This window comes from Erithacus rubecula, assembly GCF_903797595.1.
Source record: "Erithacus rubecula genome assembly, chromosome: 15".
Lineage (NCBI taxonomy): Eukaryota > Metazoa > Chordata > Aves > Passeriformes > Muscicapidae > Erithacus > Erithacus rubecula.
Window position 1 is genome coordinate 2,389,149 of NC_136667.1, and position 27,166 is coordinate 2,416,314.

General features: G+C 38.1%; 1 protein-coding gene across 7 annotated transcripts in view; it reads right to left on the reverse strand.

The window, feature by feature from the left end:
- Window positions 1–27,166, reverse strand: part of PCDH11X (protocadherin 11 X-linked) — a 394,642-nt gene that overhangs the window by 339,162 nt on the left and 28,314 nt on the right. For all 7 annotated transcript variants that reach the window (XM_079319074.1, XM_079319073.1, XM_079319075.1 and 4 more), the window contains exon 2: window positions 11,612–12,195. In XM_079319074.1, the coding sequence (XP_079175200.1) occupies window positions 11,612–12,151 (540 nt within the window). In that variant the 5' untranslated portion in view covers window positions 12,152–12,195. The remainder of the gene's footprint in view (window positions 1–11,611; window positions 12,196–27,166) is intronic.

Genomic DNA, 27,166 nt, shown 5'->3' on the forward strand with positions numbered 1-27,166 from the left:
AGCTCACATATTGCCTGTGCTACAATAAAGCTCTGTGCCAGTCACACACAGAAATTGGAGCTGAGGCCTCTTCCTCATTGAAAACTTGAGCAGCTTTGGGGCAGCTGCCACAATTCCAGCCAGGAAGGTGCCAGGATGGCAAAGCAGAACTGAAAACTTCCCCCAGCCCCTGCCCCAGTCTGACCATAACCCCCAGTGAGCCCAGCACAGAGCCAGGGAACCCACCCTGCTCTGAGACACTAAACAAGCAATTCTACCAGACCAAAACCAATAAAATATTTCGGCTTTAAATCCAGCAAAGGTATGTTGTGTCCATCACCTGGGAAAATGACCATTAGCATGGAAATTAAAGCACAGGTCAAACAATTTAACTTAAATAGTCTTTAAACAATTTTCAACTTAGACACAAAGACTTCATCTATGCTGTGATTTGTCCCCTTAGTTTCTTTTCTTTATCTTAGAAGGTTTAGAGTATTGTTAGGATTTTTGCATATTAAGGTATTAAACTGTGAACAATAATTCAATTTATTATGTTGATGAGGCAGTCAGCTAAACAAACAGTTGATGCTGAATTCTAAGATTTAGTTGGGCATGTTACTATTTTTAAAACATGCCTAGGTTGTTCTACCAAATACTACATCTGTCATTATTCATCAGGTACTGGAAGAACACAAAACAAATACTCTCCAAGACAGGATTGAGTCAATTTGCTCACAGAAATCTCCAGGACTGCTCTCTACAATAAAACAGGTTTCAGTTGTTACACGGATTCAAAATCTTCAAATCCTAGGGTGACACTATAAAACTCAATTTTTTATGCATTCTACCTACAGAGTCAAAGCTCTGCTTCCACACTCAATTAACTTTACTGGTAACATAAGAAGAGGCCTACTGTGGTTATATGTGGAAGCACCCATTGTGAAATGTAAAATTAAGTGAAATCTGTTTTGAAATCCAGCGTTATGGCTTTTAACAAAACAACAAACCCACCCTAAATTAGTGAAAATGAGTATGACAGCTGAAGCCATGGAGCTTCCAAGAGGTCTAAGCATTATTAAAGTTTTTCCTTATTATGCTCTTAGGCACAATCTGATTAGTTCCAACAGCTGCCCAGCAGGAAAAGCCAACCCATCATTCCACAGGAATATTCAAATAAAGCACCTTTAGCTTTCAGTGATGCCAGATCCAGGTAGCACACAGCACTGCAGCATGAATTCTTGTCTCCTGATTTACAGTGATGCTCAGTATTTCAAATGCAAATCATGGCAGCAGCCCCTGATCAGCATAATATAAGCTACTAAAACCTTTCCTGATGGATAAACTTGTTCCATCTGCAACATGCAAAGGGAAAAAAAAGGGGGAGTGGGAATCCACTGTGCATAAATGTTACTCCAGTCTTTGTTAGAGGCAATGAGTAACAAAAAAGGAATTTTCTTTGCTACCTTGCTTGTCAAACTCAGTAGCCTGAAGCATATGCTGTGCTGTGACAAATGTGCAACTGAACTTTAAAACAAGATCCAAAATAGATTCTGAAAGATATAGAATAGATTCTTCACTCCTGTTTGCAGCAACTCCTGTAGTATTATCTGAATATTCCAGTGCCCTGGATGTGAAGATAGGATTTCAACAGCCCAGCACTGACTGAAAGGTTTCAAGCTTTGGACCTGAATCACACACTCCATCATCAAATAATTCTGAAGTTATGATTAAAGTTAGTCTGTAAAAAATACACAGGTTTTAATTCCACAAAGGTAAATTCACTTCTGAACAAGGCTTAACTGTTCTTCCATTTCCTGGACATGGGAAAGCTTAGGAGAAAACCTTATTTCTATATTTCAAAGTTTTCTGCTACTGGGTAATAGAAAAAGTTCTGGTTGTATCTCTGGTCTTTACTTCCCACCATAGCTCAAGCATATACACATTTTAAATATGAACCACATTAATTTTATTTCTACCTATTGTAATACAATGGGCATGGATACTTGTGAAAAACATCATTGCACAGTTTCTCATCTCCTCCATGAGCCCATAGAACTGTGTTTTAAGTTAAACAACAAAATTTAATTCTTTTTATCACTGCATCCAAAACACATTTCAAAGACAGGGCTGTTTCCATAGTACAAGAATGCCACCAGTGGGCTGGTGTAAGCAGAAATTAAAATAAGTGATATCACACAATGGAATGTCCAAAACTCTGCCAATATTCTGAACATTCAAATTTTAAAATTTAGAATTTTTACAAAATTGACACAAAATGTCACTGGAAAAACTGTACATATGGAAAAAAAAAAAAAATTGGAATCACTACTGCTGGGCAAGAAATCTGTGAGCCTCAAACTGGCAGAAGTTCAGGAACAGCTTGGGAAAATATTCTGGTGATTCCCAAGCATCTGATATCAAATGTTAGAGACAGATAGAAGATCAGAGGAAACTTGTTTTCATCCTGCAAGGCCACCCTCAGGTCAGCCCAGGAATCAGTGCCTGCCTCTCCTCCTCCCCTTGGGAGAAGCTGCAAAGACTGGGAACAACAAAGCCCAGCTCAGATGATAAATGAAGGTGTCCAGCAAAGGTCAGAATGTCTTACATAATGCACTTCAAAACCCAAAAAATAAAAATATCAGAAGCAGATATTAAAACAGACATTAAAACACGCACTTTTTTTTGTGTGTGTGGTTTTTCTTGTGTGGTTTTTGAGAAAAACAGGTTTTTCTTTTCAGCTTTGCCAAAGGTCCCCTTAGACACTGAACTTTGTTGCCAAGAGCTCAGGATGATGCTGGTTGAAGGTTTGAATTATTCAAGTGAAAATATTTTATGAGAGAGGGACTGGGCTATTTCAGAATTTTAAAATGAGCATTAATACAGAATCTCTCAAAGAGGCAGGTAATCTTCAAGGAACTCATTCAAGTTCTGATATTCTACAAGCAGAGTAAGTATCTTGGATATTCATCAGAAACAAATACTTCATTTGTGTGAAACAATAAAAAGTGTGAAACCATTTATTGTAAAAACAATAAAAGACGATAGGAAGTTCTAACAGTGCTCTGTTTTTAACACTGACTTTCAAATTATGGCATTCACAATATTTCTTGGCTTTCCCAACAAATGCCAATTCACAAAAAAGTGATAAGTGCCAGAGCACTATTTTTGATATTAGATGGAAAAGAAGATGAGGAACAAAATAGAAGTTCCTCCTTTGTTTATACCTTTAAATCTGCTGAAAAAAAATTATCTTGAAAAATCCCTAATGGAAATGAGGATGAAAGTTATATGGCTGGGGCTAAGAAGGAGAGGAAAATGCATTCTCCCAGTGAAAAAGCTGTATAATATCCCAGCCTGAAAAGCACAGAGGAATATCCTGACTCAAAAGAAAAGAAAAGAAAAAAAACCCAGAAAACGTCAATTTGCTTGAAAAAGCAGAGGAAAAAAAAACTACAATTATTCGACTTTGGAACATCAGCAATAACCAAAGCAAGAATACATCACATTAATAGAGCCAGCAATTACAGCACAATGAGAGAAAAATGTATTTCAATACTGAGAGCTGATGACTCAGAGCTCATTTCTTTTAGCAATGTTTCTTTTTGTTTCTTCAGAATTGTCTGAAATAGTCTTTGCTACATGTCCCAGCTTCAAAAGCTCTACAGGACTTAAGTGTTCAGACCAATTATGTTTCTGGGTTAGAGAATATAAATTATTTTGCAATACACCTTTCTTTCAGGAATAAAAATAACTGCACTAATGCAGTCAAGTGCCATGAACCGTAGCTGACACTTGATTTAAATATAATCTTTGATAGCTCTTTCTTCTTAAATGGAAGGAAAATATTCTATACAATATATTTTGGGGAAAAGTAGCTAGGATATTTCAATCTTTACGATTAAAATCCAATATTAGAAAGCTAAAAGTAAAATTAAAAGCAAGAACATATTATTATTATAAAACTACTTTAATATTTTAATTGTGCATTTTACAACAACTTAAACCAGGAAAAACTGAAACTACTTCTCCTATGTTCAAAACACATCCTAAAAATTGGAAATCTTCAAATCTTCATCTCCCCTAGATAGGATGAAGTGGGTCTTAGAAAAATGAACTTGTGATAGTTGTTTTTAAATTTGATTGAAAAAATGGTCTTTAAAATGTTTCATGCCTGGATGGTGACATTTATGGCTGACTTTTAACTAAAAAAAAAACCAAAAAATTTAAAATATTATTGAATATCAGATGATCAGTATATCAAGCAGATACATTAACATAATTTATAAATAAATGTTCGGAAATTCAGACACTTGTGTCAGGTTATTCTTTAAGGATAAAATAAGGGCCAAAGAGAGGCATCTCTATTCACAGATAATACACTGAATATGCAAAAATAATGGCCCAATGCCATGGTAGTACTGTTATGGCATTTGAAAAAGGCTTCTACCTCCTCCTTTTGTGATGTACAAAAATATGACATCTTTAAAATATGGTAGAGTTTGAGGCAGTAGGAGAAATTAAGGGAATAACCTGTCCTGAGTGCACTTTTATCACCTTTTGTAACTTCACTGCATGTTTGCAGTTCCAGTACCATGCACCTATGCAAACCAAAATATAATTTCACTCAGAAAGGGAATTTTAGTGCTTTTACTGGGGTTATCAATAGAGAGCATGATTGATCCTGTAACTGGCAATTTCTTATAAATGACACAATGGTTTTCTCCAGGAAAAATGTTCCTTTCCCTGTGCTGCCATACACATGGGCTGTGTAAACAAATCCTGAGCCAGAGTGCTCAGAAAACATCCCCACATCTGTGCTAGACCTGATGTGTCTGGACATCAGCAAAAGCTAATGCTCAGCTGAGACAGATGGAGTGGAGCTCCCTGTGTGACAGATCCCTGCCTGCAGCTCCAGTCCATCATCCTCCCCTCCCAGAGCCATGCTCAGCTATAGATTATTGTTCCCTGACAGCTCCTGTGAAAATCAGAGCCTGGCTGCAGACAGAGACACCAACTTGTCCCCTGCCCTATCTCCCTGAACTTGCTGTGCCTGAAGCAAGACTTTGTCCTGCAGCCCTGGCTCAGTCCCCCAGGGGATGTCAGGATAAGGGGAGCTGACAGCTCTACAGCAATTGTGCCATAAACCCCCCTAAAGGAGCCTTGGATCAACCAACAAGAGGCAATTACCTTGACTCCTGACTCACCAGCACCAGTCAGGAGCTGAGTTTCATCTCCTCACAGACACCAAGCCACAGCTGCAGGGATGCAAATCAGCTGGTTTTCCCTTTTAAAGCTCAGGCACTGTGACTTTTTCAAAATAGTGTTCACAGATGACCACTTGTCTGTCCAGATCTCTCCAGACAAATCACTACTGAGCAATAGTTTTATTCTAGCACAAAAGCTTCTCCACAGAATCGTAAACTTTGGTATTTTGGGGTGGAGGATTTAGAAGAAAGAGGATTTTCAGCTACAGCACAAAATAATGAAAATAGACTTATTTTGTAAAGGTAATGTAAAAACTTCAGACGGTAATTAAGCACATCACAGGGGGAATCATCCATGTGAAAAAAAAAACAAACCTGCAGATGTGTTAACTTTAACCAAAACACAGAACTTCTTTCAGCAGATGAAAAAGGGGAAGATGTTTTGGGTCTGACCTACTCCCCCATTGTGGACTCAGCACCACTCAAAAGACAGCCTGTCTGCCCTAAAAAAAGCCTCTCTTTTAAAGGGCAGCTAAAAATTACCTTAGAAAGACAACATGTCCAGCTCTCCCTATTTATTAAATTACAAGCACTAGAGAGTGACCTTAGAGCTTGACTGGAGTCAACTCCAAAGCAAAAAAACTTCCTAAACCTATTTCTGATCTCCCTGAATCCATTAACTTCCTTTTCTATGCTGGCACACAAAATAGGAGAGAAGGAACCGTACTGACCCACAAATGTCTGCAGTTTAATCCATCCCAGTGAGGAGCCAGGCTGGTCTGCAGATTAAGCAAATTGTGCAGATTGAGCAGATTGTGCTGATTGAGCAGATTGTGCAGATTGAGCAAATTGAGCAGATTGTGCAGATAGTGCAGATTGAGCAGATTGTGCAGATTGTGCAGATTGTGCAGATTGAGCAGATTGTGCTGATTGTGCAGATTGTGCAGATTGTGCAGATTGAGCAGATTGAGTAGATTGTGCAGATTGAGCAGATTGTGTAGATTGTGCAGATTGTGCAGATTGTGCAGATTGTGCAGATTGAGCAGATTGAGCAAATTGTGCAGATTGAGCAGATTGAGCAGATTGTGCAGATTGAGCAGATTGTGCTGATTGAGCAGATTGTGCAGATTGTGCAGATTGTGTTGATTGTGCTGATTGTGCAGATTGAGCAGATTGTGCTGATTGTGCAGATTGTGCAGATTGTGCAGATTGAGCAGATTGAGTAGATTGTGCAGATTGAGCAGATTGTGTAGATTGTGCAGATTGTGCAGATTGTGCAGATTGTGCAGATTGAGCAGATTGAGCAAATTGTGCAGATTGAGCAGATTGAGCAGATTGTGCAGATTGTGCAGATTGAGCAGATTGAGCAGATTGTGCAGATTGTGCTGATTGTGCAGATTGTGTTGATTGTGCTGATTGTGCAGATTGAGCAGATTGAGCAGATTGTGCAGATTGTGCAGATTGTGCAGATTGAGCAGATTGTGCAGATTGTGCAGATTGTGCTGATTGTGCAGATTGTGTTGATTGTGCTGATTGTGCAGATTGAGCAGATTGTGCTGATTGTGCAGATTGTGCAGATTGAGCAGATTTAGCAGATTGTGCAGATTGTGCAGACTGAGCAGGAGTCACAGAGTGGGTGGGGTGGGACCTCTGGAGATCCCTTGCTCCAGCCCCTCTGCTAAAGCAGCTGCACATCATCTCATCCAGGTGGGATTTGACTTTTTCCAGAGGATTGTGAAGTAAGAAAAACAAACCATCCCCCTCTCCAAGCAGAAATTTGAAATTTTAATCTAAACTAGATGGCAGTGAGAAAGGAAAAAAACTCATAATAATTAAAAAAAAAATAAAAAAAAGAAAAAAAAAAAAAAAGAAAACAAACTAACCCTCAAATGCTTTCTTAACTTATTTCCACCTTGTCTGTAGGCACCACCAGATCCAGGATCTGGTTTTACATAATTTCTCAGTTTTAGGCACCTAAGTACTATTGTTACCTGTACCATCAATATGAGTGTAATTTTATTTTTATGGCAATTAGTCTTGAAACACCACTGAAAAACTAGTTTTTCCTCAATGAGAAGAGAGAAGTACTGAAAAGATCTTGTCTATGAGGAAGTTGAGAAATTTCCTATCTGGATCATATATTGTCCTGAGTATGTATAAGTCTGTAAAACCAAAATTCTCAGAATCTTTAATAGCCATCTTCCTATCAGCTATATTTCCCTTACACAATTGATAGAAATGGTTGCCAATAAAAAAAAAAAAAAAAAAAATCAGAAAATGCAAGAATATTTCACTATTAGAGGACTGTAATAAATTCACAAATAATTTTTGATTTCTAGAAAAAAATAAGTTGAAATGTGTTAATTGTGTTAGTGTCTAACTACAATATTCAGTAAGACCTGATAATATTAATAAATATATGAGTTTATAAGCAGAAGAAAATCTCTGTGCTGGCAGTTTTTCCACAGAATGCAGGTGCTGATAACAATCACCCTGTGCCCTGGGCCAATAAACCCCCTCACTGTCCTCCCATGCTGAAGCTCACACAAAGAATCACCCACGTTAATTTACATTTAATTTAGTTTAATCCATATCAATTGCAGTGTGATGAGCTATGGGACAAGGTTTGACAGTAAAAGGGAGGCAGGAATGGGAGGTACAAGCAGCTCATGTTTGGGACAATGAGGTTGATCTGGTGAGCACTGAGATAAAAAATCAAAGTGTCACTGTGCACTGGGTTTGCAGGGACATGAACCATTCTATCTTGTTTTTTCTCTGTGTGCTGAGCCCCACAAGCAGCACTAAAAACAAACAGAGCAAGGTTGTTGGCATTTTTTGTTGTTCACATTTGTACCCCTGCTCACCACAGGACTATCAACAAAGATTTCATTAAAATGACTTTCTGATACACATTGATCTACAAATCTAGTCTCAGTCTATAATTCTAACTACCTTCCTAGATTTATTTCTACATAAAACACATCTTCCACTCTTGATCTTGACAGTGATATGAGTTACTTGATCCAAGACTGCTGTGAGACTCAGAAATAACCAGCAGCAAACATGAAATATGATGCTTGAAGTATGATGAAGAACTGTGATTTCCATCTTCCATGGGTCATGGAATTGACAAACTGTATCAGAAAGAAGGGGATATCTTCTATTGAAAGGCATCACAAAGATGATCTAGAGCAGGGAAATGAAACTCTCCTCATCAGAGGCAAGGCTGACATGTTGTGAGACTGAGCAGGAATCTCTTTTGTCAGATTACAGAGGTGTGAATTGACAGCTACAAAGAGATTATTGCATTATTCTAGGAATGCACCAGTTGCTTCTGATAGGTAAATACAGCCAAATTACTGTACCAGGTAAGAGTAATGGAACTGTAACAGTAACACCAATCTAATTTCCCCCAAACTGCAAAGGATTAAAGGAACAAATTATCAGCACACAGAAGAAAATGCTCTGTTCCTGTTGCACCTCTGCCACCTCAGGGTACATGGTGTACCTAGCTGATGAGAAATGCTAAGCAATCAATTTTAAAAATATTATTTAAAACTTACACTTGTGTGAATCCTTTCCTATTCAAAACCTGATCTGAACCAGCTCACCTTTTTTAACAAGAGAACAAAGAAATGCTTCACACTAAAACCTTTGCAGCCAAAGCAGAGGCCTGTGACACCTATAAATATTAAGTGTATTAATCAGGTTACACTAAATATCAGCTTGCTTTGAGCTGAAATGTAAGTGTGCTGGAACAGTGTAATCAGCAGCAGCAAGCAGGTATTTATGGCACCGTGGTGGCCCTGCCTGACACAATGCACATTTTCTGTCAGTCTGTAAACAATGGCACTGCCCTGAAGAGGTGAACAAAGCCCTGCAGGCTGGGCTGCCCCGGGTTAAACCAGAGCATTTGTGTTTGTAGATTCATCCCCAATCAGAAATCACTGTTTATTAAGGTTTCAATGCACAATTTGCTCTTGCATCCTACTGTTTTCACCTACTACTTCTATTTATGAATACCCAGCTCTTTTTCCCTATCATTTCCCATTTGTACTTCAAGTAGTTATCTCAGCTGAGGCAAAAATGGTTGAGTTTCCATCTGGCCATTTATTTTGTGTCTTAGCTACACCTACCAGCTCCCACCATCAGTGTTATGCCATCCTCTCCCCCAATCCAGCTATTTCTCATCCTAAATGAATTTACTCCTATTGTTAAATAATATCCAAGTTCTCCCTCCTCCCCTCGTTCACAGCAAACACTGTTTATCATGGGAAACCTTAATGTCACTCCCTCTATGGTCACCTTGGGGCATCTCAGCAGAGAAACACAATTTTTATAATGCCATGCACAGCAGCAAGAAGCTGGGTGTGATTGTCTCCTCTTTTCTATTAACAGTAAAACTCTTGCCTTTTTTAGAGTTCATGTATTTCAAACAGGGTCCAGAAAGTCAGAGACCCAGAAAGTTTTGAGGATGCAGGGCCACGAATCAGTTCCATATACAGAAGTTATTTTCTATTCAGGTACACCTTGATAAAATGCAGGCAAAAAATACTGGAGTGTTAATCAGTGTGGTAATTAAAGCACTGTCTTGCTTTAAATAAATCAAATCCTGCTTTGCAAAGCTTCCACTGAATCCAAAACACGAGACTGCATTTCTTTACAAAGTTTTGTTTTCTACTGTTTTAAGAGGTTTTATGAAAGGTAGGATGTATACTAAAAAAATTTAAAAAATAAAAATCTCTTAGTTTAAAGCCTTGACCATTGCTTATCTAGCTTGCAAAAGAAACTGAATACACAAATTATTTGCAACTTTTTCCACACCCTGTGAGAGGGGCAGTAAGGTAAGTGTGAGAAAGTGAGGAAATATTGTAACACATGGCTGTTACCTTCCCAAGGAGATACAGAAATGCTGAAAATGTGTTAAATACCTATAAATGACTCAGCTGAGCTCCTAGAGAGAAATCCCCTCTTTTTTTAGAATTTGTTATGGACAGAGACTCTTTCTAGCTATTTTTGGGCAAAACAGGCCTGGCTTCATACAGGCAATAAGAAAATCTTGGCTAAATTTGTTTCAAATGTAACTACAACTGAAAATCTTTCTCTCCATTACACAATTTGCCAAATTTCCCCCTTGCCCTGTATCTCCAGCCCTTGTCCAAAGCCCCTTCAGGTACTGGAAAGCCTCAGCAAGGTCACTCTGGAGCCTTCTTTTCTCCAGGCTGAAGAATCCCAATTCTTTCAGCCTTTCCTCATAGGTCCTTAATCCCCCTGATTATCTTTATTTCTACTGCTTTTAAAATCCATTTGATGATTACTTTTGATATTAACATTCTGAAAATTACCAGTAGAATAACATCTGAACACGTTGTTCCAAATGGTATCTGGTTGTCAGAAAGTTCTTTTTGTTTTTTTACAGATCATTTCCAAGGTGTGTGAAATTGCTGGCTCATTTAAAGGCAGTAGATCCATAACTCAAAAAACACCTGACCAACAGGCACTCAAGAGAAAAATGCAATTAATTCTTTCAGATGATCTGTCAACAAGGCTGTGATCTCACAAATTATTTTGTTTGCAGCACACGCAGCACAAGATTTCAGAACTTCCAGTTCACACCAGTTAAGGTAATCTTAGCATTTCAGGTTAAGTTTCTTTCCTGATCTCAAGCTGTTTCAGTAACTCAAACAAAAGTGATTATTTCTTTAGCAATCCCACACTCTTGTTTATATAAACATCACATGTTTATGTTATTCTTCTGTTCACTAATCCCAGTTCCCCTGTTACTTGCTAGAAAGAATAAATGAAGAATATGAAATATCTGCTCTTACAAGGTCACAGGCACTGCTCTCCTTGCATTCCTGCACATCTTGGAGCTGCTCCTGCCCAGACATCACAAACACAGACTCTTTCCCTCTGGAGCAGCTCATCAATACACAGATGAGCATCACATCCACTTCTGGGCCAACTTCTACTGCTCAAGTCCCACAGTTGTGCAAGAAAGGCATAAAAAATACTGTCTCCATAAAAATGGGAGCCATAAACCCAGCACAAAACACTTCTGCACTCAGCACTGCCATGTCAGTGGCAATCAGGACACATTTCCAATGGTCCAAGAGCACTGTCTGCCAAAGGGCACAAACACTTTGGATGCTGCTGCAGAGCTGAGGGACAAGGGGATGTTCCATCACACTGTTACACAGTCCAACATGCACACAGACAGCTTCCCACACAGTGAGGATCAGATGCACTGGAATGCTCAGAGTTACAGATTCACACTCGCACACAGACCCGCACTGCACCACAACTGCAGCTCACAGTTTGGGGTTTCAGCACACAGCTTTGGGTTTCTGATGGGTTGGTGAGTACTGGCAACACTCATGGGAGGACAGCAAGACAGACAACAAGAGAGAAGGATGAGAGAAGCCCACCTTGAGGAGCTCATAATGCTGGATGCCGTTCACCCCGATGTCCGGGTCGATGGCAGACGGGACAGAGTAGCGGGAATTAATGGCTGTGTTCTCAGGGATCGAGATGTTAATTACTGTAGAAGGGAAAAGGGGGGCGTTGTCATTTATATCCTCGATTAGGAACCTGATCTTGACCAGCCTGAAGACCTCATCAGGCAGCACAGCCACCTCCACCTCGTAGAAGCAGCGGCTGTCGCTCAGGATGCCGGCGCACAGCTTCTCGCGGTCGATGCGGTTGGCGGCCGTGAAGATCTCCCCAGTGTTCTCCTCCACCCGCACCAGGGGCACGTCCCCGGTCTTGTACACCAGCTTGAACTGCAGGGGGGAGGAGAGGGGCACCTCTGGGTCCAGGGTTAGGTTGAGATCCTTGAGCAGGTTGCCAATGAGGACATTTTCAGGCAGTTCTTCCCGCACGGTGTAATTCTTCTCCTGTGCGCCAGATTGGAACACGATGCAGGCCAACAAGACTGCCAAGAGGTAGGTTCCAGACAGCAAGTCCATCTCCAGAATGACTAATGAGTATTTGTGTAGAATGCCAGGAGTAGCTGGGAAAAGAAAAGGAAAATCCTTTAAAAGTCACAGAATATTGTTCCAAAAGCTGTAGAGAGCTCCTTTCCTACGACAACCATGTGAACAGTGTGAGAGCCTCATCAGTAATGTCATATTTGACACAATCCTTCCCAAATATGTATAAAATTCCTTGCACAGGTTTTTACTTGAAACTTTTAACTAAATACTGAAGTAAGAATTTTAGAGCTGGATCATATTGAATGAAGTAATAAGTACAGGAATTCCCTATTTCCAGCACGAGATTTTCCTCTGCTCCTTAGGAAAATCTCTTCCTTTGATCTCTTTGTCACATTGTCCTTTTTTTTTTTCTTTCTTTCTTTTTTTTCTTTTTTCCCCCTAAGAAGAAAGTAGGCAAGAAGTTTGCAAGCAGCCATCTGCTGAGAACCAGATCTTTTTATACCTCTTGCTTAGATATGGGAATAGAAGAACACTTATCTTAATTCTCCCCCCAAGTTTTGCACTGATAAAATTGTGTAATGTTTGTTAACAACAACAAAGAAATCTGGATATTTTTAATTTAAGAACTTAAACTGGCAAGAAAATGCTATTATCTAAATGGAGTCTGGTGAATTTCAGCCAATAATGTGTGGAAATCTGTCTAGTGAATTGTAAGAAATTGAATGTAATTTTAAATTTGGTGATGCCTGTTCATAATACTCTGGAACACCAATGTCTTTAAAGGGAGATACAAACTTGTTCTGCACAGGAGAAAAATCTGTATTTTCCAAGTTGGTTTCTAAATAACAATATACTCCCTCCTTGGGGTTGTTAACAACCTCAAGAAAGATGGAAGTGGAATAGGAGGATTTACAGGCACACACAGGTATCTGTGTAGCTGCTCACAGCTACACAGCCAAGAATTTTTAAGGCATAAATCACTCTCTTGAACTCCATGTATAGAATATTTCCCTAATCTCTACCTAAGTTTGCCATTCCAAAATTTAGGATCTGCTAGGATAGCATTTCTCTAAGGTAAATGCTCCAGAGTTCCATGTAAAGTGATTTTTCTTGTAAATGAAATCTTAACTCCCATCTGTTTCAAATATACCTGTGCTAACACATCTACATTCTTTTCACTGTGCAGGTAAAAGTGTGATTTTGTTTCCTGTCTCTTCTCATTTTCTTCTCCCTGTCATAGCATAGATTGATTTACTTCTGCAGATCAAGTTGCAGTGGTTGACGAAATTACTGATGCCAGTAATTGCCTTCAGCCCTCAGCTGCTGCCTTTCAGCAGTGCCTCTTGCAGGGGAATTCAGACCAAACCCTTTGATTTTGCAGAGAAGCACATTAGCAACAATTAATATTGCTATTCCATTTAAACACTGCAAAGTGCTTTGGGTTGGAAGCCAGTGGCAGATAAAGAACATTCCAACTCCTCTGCAAGGTGGATCCTCATGTCAGCACCACTTAAGTGGACAGCACTTTCTGGATTCATGGTTATACAAAAGCAGGAAATTGTACAATTTCCATGATTCTACATGAAATAAAAATCCAGTGCTGCAGGTCCCCACTTATGGAAAAAGGTTTTGCTCCCTGAGTAATCTAATGGAGGGAATTCTGACATGGGGGAGAAGGGGATGGCATTTCAGGAATTCCCTGGTTTATCACTGGACTTCAGGGATTCACAACACCCAAAGCAGAACCAACCAGGATCCAGAGTGGAGCATCCAGAGCCTTTTATAAACCATTACAATATTATATTCTAAATATGCAAATAAGGAAGTCAATAACTTGGTGAGACTGTACAAGGGTACAAGTTTGGCTGTTATCATTTTATTTATTGTCTTATATCTCTTTAAATCCAGCTCCAGCAATTGTCACCCCACTGAAGCAATTGCCCACAAATATTCAGCCTGCAGAGAGCCCTAATTTCAGAAAAAACACATCTTTGTATCCATTATTACTGAAGTAAATACATTTACATTGTTTCCTATGGAAAAAACAAATAAAAAATGTATGGGTTACAGTGAAAAGTTGATATTTAAATGCTAACCCTAAAAAAAAAAAAAAGACAGAAAAATCAGAATGGTGCATGTTTTGTGCATACTAGAAGGAACTATTGCAAATTAAAATGAAAAATAAAACAACAAGGGTAAAAAACCCTTCAAATCCTGATGTTTATAGAGTAATATCTTAAATTTACTTTTCTGAGGGGAGGAAATGAAAAAAAAAACCCAACACTAATCATAAATATAAAACAAATTCTAGCCCCTATCCCAGATTCTCCTATGGCAATACTGATGCAAGTATTACTTATAAATTATAATTATATAAAAATATTACATAAACAAATATATAAATCTTCCAAATAAATGCATCATTTTTTTTTTACAAAGCAATATGAGGATGAGTACACAAATCTAAGGAGTTCATCCACAATATTCCTGAATCAGTTCTGAAAGTTGAGATCATACCAGGAGATACTTTATATTCAAACTAAATTGTAAGTCTTTAACCCCAGTTTCATCTGCAATGAAGTTTCCAGGGATTATAAAATAACAACAGCAGGACACAAAGAGCTTTGTAAGGAACACTGCAGGGTGGAACTTGGCATTACATTCTCAATTTTTATTTACTTGAAACCAAGTTTGAACCACTCTACTGAAATTCTTTTTGTGCCATAGTAAAGAAAATACTTCAAAGCATGAACAAAACAGCAGAGCAGATTATAAACCACATCAGATAAATGCTAACATGACTTTTTGTGGTGTCTTTTGCTGTCACAGACTTTCCTGAGTGACTAAAAGGTATAGACTTGTAATAGGCAGTGTTAGTTTAGCAGGTAAAAACAACCAGCAGTGGTTTACAATGCTTGAACTTCTGCACAATACACTATTTCGTAATTTTTTTTTTTTTTCCTTTTCTTTCAAAATACTTATAGTAACAGTTCTGAAGCTCTACTCTAGAGCTGTAGGCCTTTATGGAGAAAAAAAATCCCAACATGGCACAAGTTTGCTGCTTGGATATGGAGTAGAATAACTTATGTTGTGAGGAAAGTGCTGTTCTTCCAGAATCCTATTTATAAAGTCCTAGCTGTACGTTGCCTGTCATTTGTGCCATAGCACTGATAGGGATACTATGGCAACAGCAATGCAAAGAACAGCAGCAAGAGGCACTTTCTAGCAAGCAAAGACATTTATGAAATCAGAGTGTTCCAGCCTGGAACACTGAGGAAGCACAAGAGTACAGAAGGCAGAAAAAACAGCCCAAGCCTAAAGGACCTTCCATGGGTTCCAGCACTTGCTCACGCTTTTAAAGCAGATAAAAAAATAAAAAATAAAAAAAAAACCAAACAAAAATGAAATACAAATCAAATTGTTTAACAGAAGGTAACATGAAGCTTGCCAAGCCATTTTCCCAGCTTTCAAGAGGATGCATTGCTGTCTGTGCTGCTGACTTCCCAACTGGGAATGGCCCAGATGGACAAGATGGAGGGGAGGAGGGGTAAAAAAAGTTTAAACTTGTTTTTCTTCTTCTGCCTGTCTGTGCACTCCAATATACCTGATTTTTTTTACCCAATACACCAAATATTAATGGTGTCATTTAAATATTAGCACTGTTCATTATCACCTTCATTTAGCAACTGTCAAATCATACCTTGAGAAGTAGAGAGAGTATAAAAACTGTGACCACCTAATGGAGCAGGTGAAGGCAGATTCTAAATCTGTTCTTTATACACAAGGCTCCATCTGGTCCCACCTGAGCAAGAATTCCTTTACCTTATTAGAGAACTTGATATTTCTTCCTTAAAAGGATCTCAGAAAAGTAGTAAAAAGTGTAGAAGAGTTCAGGTGTCCACTTCAGATTAAAAAAACAACACCATTTGTTGATCCTTGGATTCATGTTTGAATTAAAGTACAACAAACAAGCTGTGGTGATATTTTGTAACTGCCATATCAAGTACAAAGAAAAAAGGGTCATATTTTTAAAAATTAGGAATATTGAAGTCCAAAGCTACATCAATATCCAATTATTAAAATCATAGTAGAGAATAAATCCTGAAAACATCACTTCAATTCTTATCTTTATATTCTCAAACCTATTTTAATTACTTGGACAAATTTAGCCAGCACTCCACACTTTTTCAATATCATATCCTTTTCATTTGCTGCTAATCCACCGTGGGCTCCTTAAATAGGAGTATTTAAATCTCTGTATTAAAATGGTGTTTCTCAGAGCAGAGGATCCCCATGACACAGCTCCATCTGTCAGTCAATACCCTGATTATTACGTTATGAGCCAGCTATTTGCAATTCTTCCACTTCACTGGGGCTCCCTCCAAAGTGCCCACTGACAATCAGGCAGCTCTGCACAGGTTTGGAATTCCTGGACCATGCTGATATGGATTTCAGCTTTATTCCAAAGTGGGAACTGTAAGTTTTTAGTGTTTGGGGTTTTGGTTGTTGGTTTTTGATTTTTTTTTTTTTTTTTTGTTGTTGGCCATTAGCCACTGGCCTGGCTGCTCCCCTTTGCCACCACACAGCCCAGGTGTCATTTAAGGACCTGGCTGGGTTTGATGGGACTGATTTTTAAAAAAGGACAGAATTTACAGGTATTTTACAGGTTTTTATGGCAATAAGAAACACCACAAAGCTGTTCTCTGACAGAAATCCCCCTCATTTTTTGAAGGCACCAATGCCACCAACCAACCTGAACTCACTGCCACGCTCCACAGGGTTCCAAACATAAATTATTTGCAGCCATCAATATTTATCCACAGGATCCACTCCCTACACAGGATATTTCATTATCATATTGAAAGAAAAAGACCTACCTCAAAGAGAAACAGACAATTTGTTATATTATCAGGGCTTTCAAATTCATTCCCTCATACTATTTTACTCTAAATCCACTACGGGACTGATTCATTCTTTGATCTATTTTTTATGAGCGTGATGGTACTGACTTCAATGAGGTTTCTTTAATTTGATTTTTCTTCAGTGATGAACAAAATGAAACTGGAAATTCTTATCACCAGGAGAAAACATCACCCCACATCCATTTAAGTCAACAAAAGAATTAAGTAAGTGAGAGGCACAGCTTGCTTACAGTTGCTCTCCTGATTCAGGCTCTTCACTGCTTTAAATTTAGAATATTTCTGGTTCTTTTTATTACTTTTTAATCATAGGGGGGTAAGAAATGCTCTTCACTTGAAGAAATAAAAAGTTAATGACCAAGCCACATGAAGAAGCAGCCAAGGTGTGGAAAACAAGCAACTGATAAATTCTTAGAGAGAATTCTTTGTTCCTGATAGTAATCTGCAATTAATAGGAAGAGTGTTGATTAAAACTTGTATCAAAATGCTGGAAACAGTGAACAGAATTACAAATACACAACAGGCAGGGAGCATGCTGAACAAATTAAACTCAATCACATTGATATATGGCATCAGGAGTAATTTATTTTAATTGTTGCAAATTAATCCCTTTAAAGCTGAAGTCCCTTTTTTACTAGAAGTGTAAGTACAGTCCACAATTGGGAAACTGCATCTAGCAGCCACTCAGGAAATACTTTAAAAATATCCTATAACTTATTTCAGAGACCTGTGAGAATATGCAGTGTCAAATTTATTTATATACCAGTGACACTAGGAAATGGTCCTGCTTTTAGCAGGGGAAAATTTTTGCATTGGAGCTGCATAAAAGCTAAAGGTTGAGAACAGAAATCTTGGGAAAAAAAAGCTGAAGATCTCTCTGATGGCTATTTTCATTTTTCTTAGAAAGAAATAGTGGGATGCCTGAACAAATAGAATAAATAAAAAAATAATTTTAAAAAGAGTAAAAAACACCCAAAAAATCAAACCAACCCCAACATCAAACCCCTTACAAAGCTGCAGACCATTACAACTCCAAAGTGAACACAACACTGCTCTGAAAATTCAAATATCTATTCACTATAATTCAATGGTTGGCTTCTAAAAACATTACAAAGAAATCAAGTTGTTAATGGTATGATTCATAATGTCATTTTCCTTGCATTTTATTTGTGTGTTTGTACTACATGAATCCATTTTACCAATCAAGTGGAAATTGCTCTGGTTTTGGTACTTGAAAATCTGTTCATGCCTCAAATCTGAAAATTAAATCTCTGCTAAAACAAACAAAAGGAAAATCATCCATGAACCACTGGCAAGAGAATCTGGGACCACAGTAAGAAACAATGTGAAGATACATATGTGGCTGTTGGATGCACTCCAAGGTAAAACACATTTTTAGTTATTTAAAAAGGGAAGTCAACCTGATTCCAGTCATTTGTGTCAAATCCTTTGGAATGGCAGTTGTCGTGATCACCTGTTCCATACATAATGCATTTTGCTTTCCTGCCTCACTGCCAGTTAATAATTTTCATTTCTCACTGGGAAAATCCACATTTCAGAGTGTCTGCTCAACAGTTCCAGTTATATTGTTAATATTGTCTTATTGTCCTGCTTCTTCCAAACTAAATTCTGCCAAGAGCCCAGGCAGGCACATTCCATCAATTCCAGAGGAGCAGCACTCACCCTTGAGCTCCACACACAGTAATTCACTTCTCATTTGACCATTTGTGAGAGCAAACAGCACTCTCCCCAAAATTTCTAAAAAGAAGCACAAAAACTGAATATATTGCTACCCTTCTTTTTTAAAAAGTCAGGACTTAAAATGAGAAAAAAAAAAATAAAAATATTCTCTTTATATTCTGTAACTCTTGTTGAACTCAGGATATCTGGAATTTTGCACTAGCTGCACCCAATTCCTGAGGGAGAAAAAAGTTCTGCTGGGTGCCAGAATATATACATAGGACTCCAAAAGGATGTCTGAACTTTTTTTTTATCAGTTTCTCTTTGCCTCAGTGGAATATATCCAAAATAAATCAGGTTGTTTTACCCACTAGCAGCATAGCTGCTCATTTTCATATGGGATTTTTTGTTCTTATCAAAGATATCTTGAATGCAAATTAGAATCAAGCTATAAGGTTCTAGTCAAGAGTTTCAAATATCAAATATATCATAAATTGTATATTCTATAGCTTACATCTCTCTCACCAATTAACAGCCCAATCTCCACATCTGCCCAAAGGTGCCACATGCAAGATATGCATACCATACCTGAGAATTAATCTTTATAAATCATAAACTCAACTCTGGAAGCTCCAAGAGTACCATGAACTTGAGAACTAATTGCACATCTTGGAAGGAATTTTCTCATCATTTATGGATGGGCCCCAAGCAGGGAAGCAATCAACACATTTTTTAGCTAACTGGCCCTATCTAAACACAGCACATGAATAAAACAAGGCAGTGTGCAACAGAAAACTCCTAAGAGAAGGTGATTGGAGAGGAAGGCTTTTCCAAGGTCAGAACAATAGCAGAACTGAGTTTATATCAGAGTTTTTGGGTTATATCAGAGTTATATCAGAACCCCAACCAAAAATGCCTCTCCCCTTCCTGGTTCTTCCCCACCTGCCCTGCCATGGTCAGGGGATTCTCATCCCCTCCAGGACCTTCAGGCAGTTCCTAAGAAAAAACTTTTATTTTTTGTTCCATGAGCACAAAGACAAATCATCATCTTTAGCCATGGAAACCCTGTGATGGGAATTGCTGCCTGGAGTGGCAGCTCCTCAGCTGGTGGCCTGATAACAAAATAACAATAAATGCTCATTTAAACAACAAAAATACTTCTTTAATTTTATAGTTTACATTCACAAAAATGTAAATTCTTTTCCTCTGTTATCTTAAAAACCAAAATTACACTGGAATCATTCCTCTGTTCTGGTGAAACACCTCCTGTCCTGACACACCCCAAAGTTCTGCAGAGATAAAACAGAGATAAAACAGAGATAAAAAAAAAAAAAAGGATTGCTTCTCAAAGCAAATTCTGTACCAGAGAGAATTCTACATTGATGTGATTCTGGAAAGGGGATTGAAAACTCAATCACCCCATGGAGATGATGGAGCAGAGCTGTTTCCATTTAGGAGAAAGCAGCTACCATAACCCAGTCAAACAACTTGCACAAAAAGTACTCAGCAAGAAGAGTCAGACAATTGGATAAAACAGAATTATAAGGACACTTTAAAATGTGTTACAGCAATTTCATGTTCAGGGTCTGATTCTTTAAATTTTGTTTTACCTGTATAGTAAATATGGTTTAAGAAGTGGAGGTTCTGGTCAACAATTAAATTGATTCAAAGCCCACTGAAACCAGTGGTGTCTTCTCCAGGCTTTACAAAGTTTGCTGGAACTATAGTTCTGGAAATAAAATTCCTTAACTTAAGCAAAAAGTTAAGGACAGACCTCAAACAACAGACCTTTATTAAATATTTGCATAGACTGTTATGTGTCAGCATTAAATGCTTAATTTTAGATTGTATTACAAAGGTCAGGCCACGCTCTTGAAGCCTGTCATGGTAAAGCTGCTGCTTAACAAGCCCAGAAAATCTGATTTTTAACATTTTGCCCTGAGCCATAAAGTTCATAAGGACACTGCAGCGCCTTCATAGACTGTACTCAAATAGTGGGAAATATAATTTTTTTTTTTTTCATTTCTTCCCTGCCTCCCCACTGAATACTGCCAACAATTAAACTGCAAGGTGGACAAAACATTTCTGGGTGGAGATCTGCATTTCCATTGACTTGGTGTGTCCAGATTACTGTCAGTGACCTCCAGACACAAGTGATATGCAGAGACTCAGGCTTGTAATGAAAAACAGAGAGATTGGGAATATTTGGGATGCTGTTTCCCATCCATCCTCCTTTTGACATAGAGCAGAGGATAAACAGCTTCAAAAGGTGTATTTAATAATGAGAGCAGTGTGCAGTGTGTATCAGAGTCCTGATGCTCATGGAAGAGTTTTTAAAAGTCCACTTGAAGCTTGTTTCCCCACCCAATAACATGGGGCCTGGCTGCATTCTGTCCTTACTGGCACACCACACAGAACATTTTGTAAGAAAATCACATATTAGTTCTTGAAAGCAGAAATTACATGAGGAGAAATTTAAAGGAGTAGTGTGAATGATGATTCAAGTTTCAAATAGATAAATATCTTTCTTCCTCTCTTATATGGAAAACTCATGTTCCTACTTCACAAAACCAAATGAAAAAACTAATTTTGCTATAAATGGAGTGACTTCTTCACTCCTGTAAGTCAGAAAAGGGTACAAAAAATACCACAAAACACAAACCAGTCTATTAGCTGAAAAAATTACAACACAGAGAATTTTTGAATAACATGAGATAGTACAAAACACTGCATAATTTGTAAGGTTTATCATGTCTCACATTTTGGATATTTAGTTTGTTTCAAAAAACTAAAAATGACCAAAGATATTTTGGTTATTTGTGGAAATTAGATATTTGTATTAGAGTTGTAATAGAAATGTCATGCAAATACAACTGATAGATTGTTCCTTTACATCAGCTAATTATGCCTCTAAATCCACGACCTGCCAAGAAAATTGATGTTTTCCTTTCTATGCAGAGGTTGTTTTGAATCTCTTAAACAAGATCAACACAAGTGGCACAAGGACATAATTATATGTTGCCTCACAAGATGGAAGAACAACAGTGACAAGATTAACTGCTCCACCAATTACTGGTATAAGGAGCAGAAATATTGATTTGTGATTAAATGAATAAAGAAAATAATAACATTTGAAATCTTTAACATCTGATGATGTGTCAGTCAGTCCTAAGGATTTCCAGTAAAATAATAGCTCAGAACTTACAAAATTCACTGTGTAATAAAGAAAAGTTGGTGTTTTGTTACTAAGATGTGTTAATTGTGTAGAATATAGGATATCTATTAAATCCACAGCAAAACTCCCTAAGACAAAGTTCTATTCAGGTGTAGGAACTGGAAGTATGAAAGTGTTGTGGTGTTGAAAAGCAGACACAAAATTCCTATTGCAACTTCATGGTGCTGCTCCCATGTATAAAGTATTATAAGATATATTGATTTTTTTCAAATATACCAGTACATAAAGAGTATATCAAAGCTTGCAGATCTATTTTCCTAATAAAATTCTGCTGTGTTTTATGTGCTGCAGTACCTCACACCTATGTTCTGATACCAGGCATGATGGATTCCCATCTCACACTGATATTCCTCTATGCAGTAATTTATTCACTGCTTCTCCTACAAGCTTTAGTGACAGGACATTTGTGTGTGTGAGAGTGTGTGCCACATATCACAGATTTTCTGTCTCTTTTTGGAGAGCTCTGTATTTCTCAGTGCACAGTGGATGGAAGCTGCACTGCTTTAAAAGGAGAATTGTCCTCTGTAACCTGAGGGATCCTGCCAAGTCTGCTTTCTTTGAAATCAGTTCAAGAGATTCATGCTCAGACTTGGCTGGAATACACTTTTTGATCAAATCACAAAACAACAAGTTCTTATAGTTCCTCTTCTATTGAGATGCAATATTTTCTTGGAGTTAAAAAAAACAATTAGATATTTTTTCTTGGAACACACCATATTCTGCCATGCATTTGCTGGTGTGTTCTACTCTTACTCAGAATAAAGGACACAAATATCAGGTTGAAGCATCTTTCTTGTCCTAGTAAAATATCATCAATTACATGAGTCCATTGTTTAAATTAGTATGATTTCAGGAGAAAACAAAACATGCAATTACACAATCCACACAATGCCCTTTCCTGTACAATTAGAAATCAGTGCAATGGGGTTTCCACTTGTTCGTTCATTTATCTGGTTTAGAACAGAGACATTGGGGGAATTCAGTTGAAAAATGTGTGCAAGATAAATTTCCAAGCTGATGACCACAATAGTGTTGTGTGGAATGCAGATAATGTTCATCCCTTGGTTCAGACACATGGTCTCTGCAGAATAGCAAAAATTTGCACCTTTCTTGCCCACTAATATTCTAGAATTCTACCAAGGGTGGATAAAATGATCTTTCCAACTCCAGCCATCTCATTAGTCTTGTTTTTAACCTGAAATAAAGAAGCTCAATAATCTCATATGGAAATAATTCTGTGGTTAATCACTTTAGCCATTCAACTCTACAGCGAAACTATTTTAATGAAGGCTTGTTATTGAAAGTAACCAAACCAAACTCAATCAAACCTAACCAAACCAAACCAAACCAAACCAAACCAAACCAAACCAAACCAAACCAAACCAAACCAAACTAACAAGGAAAAGACAGTGAAGTCTTGTTTTGCTTACTACTCTTAATTTTAGTTTTCTGTAGAGTACAGGATTGAGTACTGCCAGCTCCTGGAGTGTTACATTTGCCCTTTAAACCATAAATACTGATCCTTTTCATGTCTCTGGGCATAACACACAACACCATCAGGGTGCTAAAACAAATGCTGCACTCTACTGCACTTGTCAGCTTTTACTTTCCCTCAAAGGAACTAGGAGCTTATGATTTAGAGAATATACAGATCAGCATCCCATCTTTAGTGGGAAACTTTGATCTTTTGTCTAAATATTGTCTGCAAGACAAGAACAAAAAAATTGTGTGCTGAGCTGGTTTCAGGTAGGTTCCAGTACCTGAAGACTCCCACGTGTTTGGAACTTTGCTGAGGTGAGTTTAAATGCCCCAGCCTCTATTAGAAATTAAAGATGCATTTTTATTTACTCATTTTTCACGCAGTGCTTTTGCTAATTGTCTGCAGAAGGCTTCATTGTGATGTTTTAGCAAGCAGGCCACCTAGTGCCTGACAATAACAAGTACTCTGCAACAACCTGAAGTGTTCACAAGGAGTAACAACACTCATTCACCTGGACAGCAAAATCATGCTGCCAAGCTAAACTCTGAAAAAAAAAGTAGAAAAATCCCCCAAGCAGAATTGTGAGTTTCCTTTAATAATTTTAAATGAGGGATAGATCTTAGTTATGTTAGGAAAATTACACTTATTTTCTTTGAGAATTAATTTTGTAGGTAGTATAGCTACTTAGAAGATTTTGATTATTGCAATATCTTGTTGAAAAATTAAATGCCAGTGTTTTTTTCTGAAAAGATGCTTCCCCCAAAGGGTGCTGGGCACTGCTCAGGCTCCCCAGGGAATGGTCACAGCCCCAGAGCTGCCAGAGCTCCAGGAATGTTTGGGCACTGCTCCCAGGGATGCAGTCTGGGATTGTTGGATGTGCAGGGCCAGGAGCTGGACTCAATAATCCTTGTGGGTTCCTTCCCACTCAGCTTATCCTGTGATTCTATGATTTCCCATTATTCTCCAACACATGTAATTTCTAATTTAATGTCACAAAATTAAGACTAATGTCATATTTTAATAGCGTGAATGGCACATGTGGCAGTACTATTGCAAGAGCTATTTCCTCCTAATTCGTGTCAGTATTTTAGAATCCAATTTGGTGTCTTTTAAGATTGTTGGCTAAGTTTCTATAAACATCAAGAGATATAGTGCCTATTACGCTTTCTGTTTCATCTCGGCGATATACTGCTTCTCTCTATACTGGAATGAAAATTCAATAATCTCAAGAAGCAGGCAATAGTCCCTCAAAGTGAAAAAGACTGCTTCTTTCTTTACTCAAACTTAAATTACCCTCAGTGCTTCCCTCAGAACAGGGAGATTTTAAGCCCATGGAAAGGCTGTGTTCAAAAGAATCAGATGATACTGGAAATATTTTCTTATTCAGATTCTACAGACTGATTTTTAAATATCCTCATATGAGATGTGCCCATGAAAGTAAGTCAGATCACAAATAGTTTAATCAGAATCAGTGGTTTGGTCCCCCTGAAATTCAGTGGAATTTGGGCTCCCCCAGCAATGGGAAATGTGCATCCCATGCTCTGAAAGCCAAAGTGAAACATTTTTTTCAAAAACCTATTTACTCTGGAAAGCACAATACTCTGAATCTCCTGGTTCAATTTATAAACTTATTTAGGATTTATGTGTCCACAGATATGTGTGTATACATGCAGTGCTTATATGGAAAAGAAATAACGAAAATCATTCGGTGGAATAAACTTCTTTTGAGCATTAAAGCAAAGTTTAATAGAACATGTCCACTATTTACAAAACTGCTCAAGGTAATAGAGATTTTCTTTCCCCCAGATAATGAACTCTGTAGGGAACTGTGACCACAGAACTGCCCAGAACTCTCCAGAATGGTTTATACTGCACTGCACTTCTTACTGATGAGATTTACTTTGATGGGCATTTATATTTACAAAACAAACACACAAACAAAAATCCAGGCCAAGGTGTTGCATCTGCCTAGAACAGGAATTAAATTCTGAATGTGTTTCAAAGAAAATAATCTTCTCCTCTGTGATAAATTAATACTCCCACATGCCAAATTTCAATTCTAATAGGTAGATTCACAACAAAATTCCCCTGTAGCATTTTTGAGCTTTTTGGAGTTTCACAGGGAGAAGGTCTTATCCTTTCTGAAATTATAGTTTTATTACCCATCTGTTGATATCTACTAGTCAGGTTTTAAAAGGACAAAGAACACCCATCCACACCCCTTGGATAACTTCTCTTTTTTTTGATCTGAAAAGCATCACATGTTTTCAAACATTAATAGCAGGAAAAAACAAACCAAAACAAGTTGAGCAAATATTTAACCCCTGCCTCAAAGAATCTGATGACTGTGTGGCAGAGCCAGGAATGTCTGGGATAATTTAAAAGAGTACATGAACAAGATCATGGCATGATCAGGAACCCCTTCCCAGGTGCATTTTTAGCTGGATATGAATGTTATATATGAAATCAAAACATTTATCAAAATAATACAATCCAATCCCAACATGCTGGAGTGAGAGAGCATTCCCACTATGCTCATGAGAAAAATTGGTGTCTCATGGGAATATCATAATATAAGGATTAGAAGCATTAATTTTCAGGTTTGTTGGAGCTGCTGAAGCAGACAGAATTTTTACTTTTTCCCAGTCTTGAAGAATCAATTATGAAGCAGGATGCAAAAAGTGGAAATGCTGGCTGGAAGAATGTCTGCACCACCAATGCTGCTTGTCCTTTCCTGCCTAGCAGCTTTCCTTCTCTCAGAGTGACAACTGTAAATGAACTTAATCTAAGCACATGTTAGAGGACCTGTGCCTGGTTGTTGTCATCAGTGTGCAACATCCCCTGGGTGACAGGTTCTTCACTCTGCTGAGTGCTCATGCATATTGACAAGGATGCTGCCTGCCAAAAATGACAATACAGAGCAGCATTTCTTTAGCTGTATCTTGCCTTCTAGGCTGCTGCACACTGCCACAGGACAGTCTGCTCACCCAGATTCTTCTGCAGCTCCTCCACCAGCTGCATTCTTCCATGTCCTTAAGATTCAAGATCCTAATTTTTTTCCCCAGTACAACTGAAAGCTTTTAAAGGGAGCGAAGTTGTGCATAACAAGGCATGTCCTATTACCAGACTAATCTATAAGGCTCTGTCTTTATTCTCTCTATCCTCAGCATAAGTCCAGAGTAGAAATAGAAACAAAAGGGTTTGGTTTCCTCCTGGACTCCAGTAAGCTGGGGGGACAATGGAACTGGCTGCTGGAATTCCAGCACTGGCATCTGCTCCAAGGCTGAGCAGCAAAGGGTGATGAGAGCAAGGGGGGAAATGCAGAGTATCTGTGGATCCATCGAGTCCTGCAGCAAAACTGCCACTATTTGCAAAGTGTTTAATCATTTATAATTCTTCTATTTGAGGAAATGGCCAATAGTATTAGCCATGCAAGCCTCTGTAGGCTAATGTAATTAGTCGTACGCATTTTAAGACCAGATAGAATGGTATTAGAAAGAATGGAGGACTATTTTAATTGGATGATGGCAAAATCCCTCTAAGCACTATGGCTGTCTCCTGTGCTCAAAATCCTCTAAAAAGTTCATAGATTCCAATTGTTTTCTGCAGCAACAGTATTTCTATCTAAATTATATTAAATGTGTCAGCTCATTTCCAGAGCAAAAATGATAAAAGCACATTCAACTTCAGCAAAGCTGATCACTTTAAGGAAAAATATAAGATAATTAAAAGCT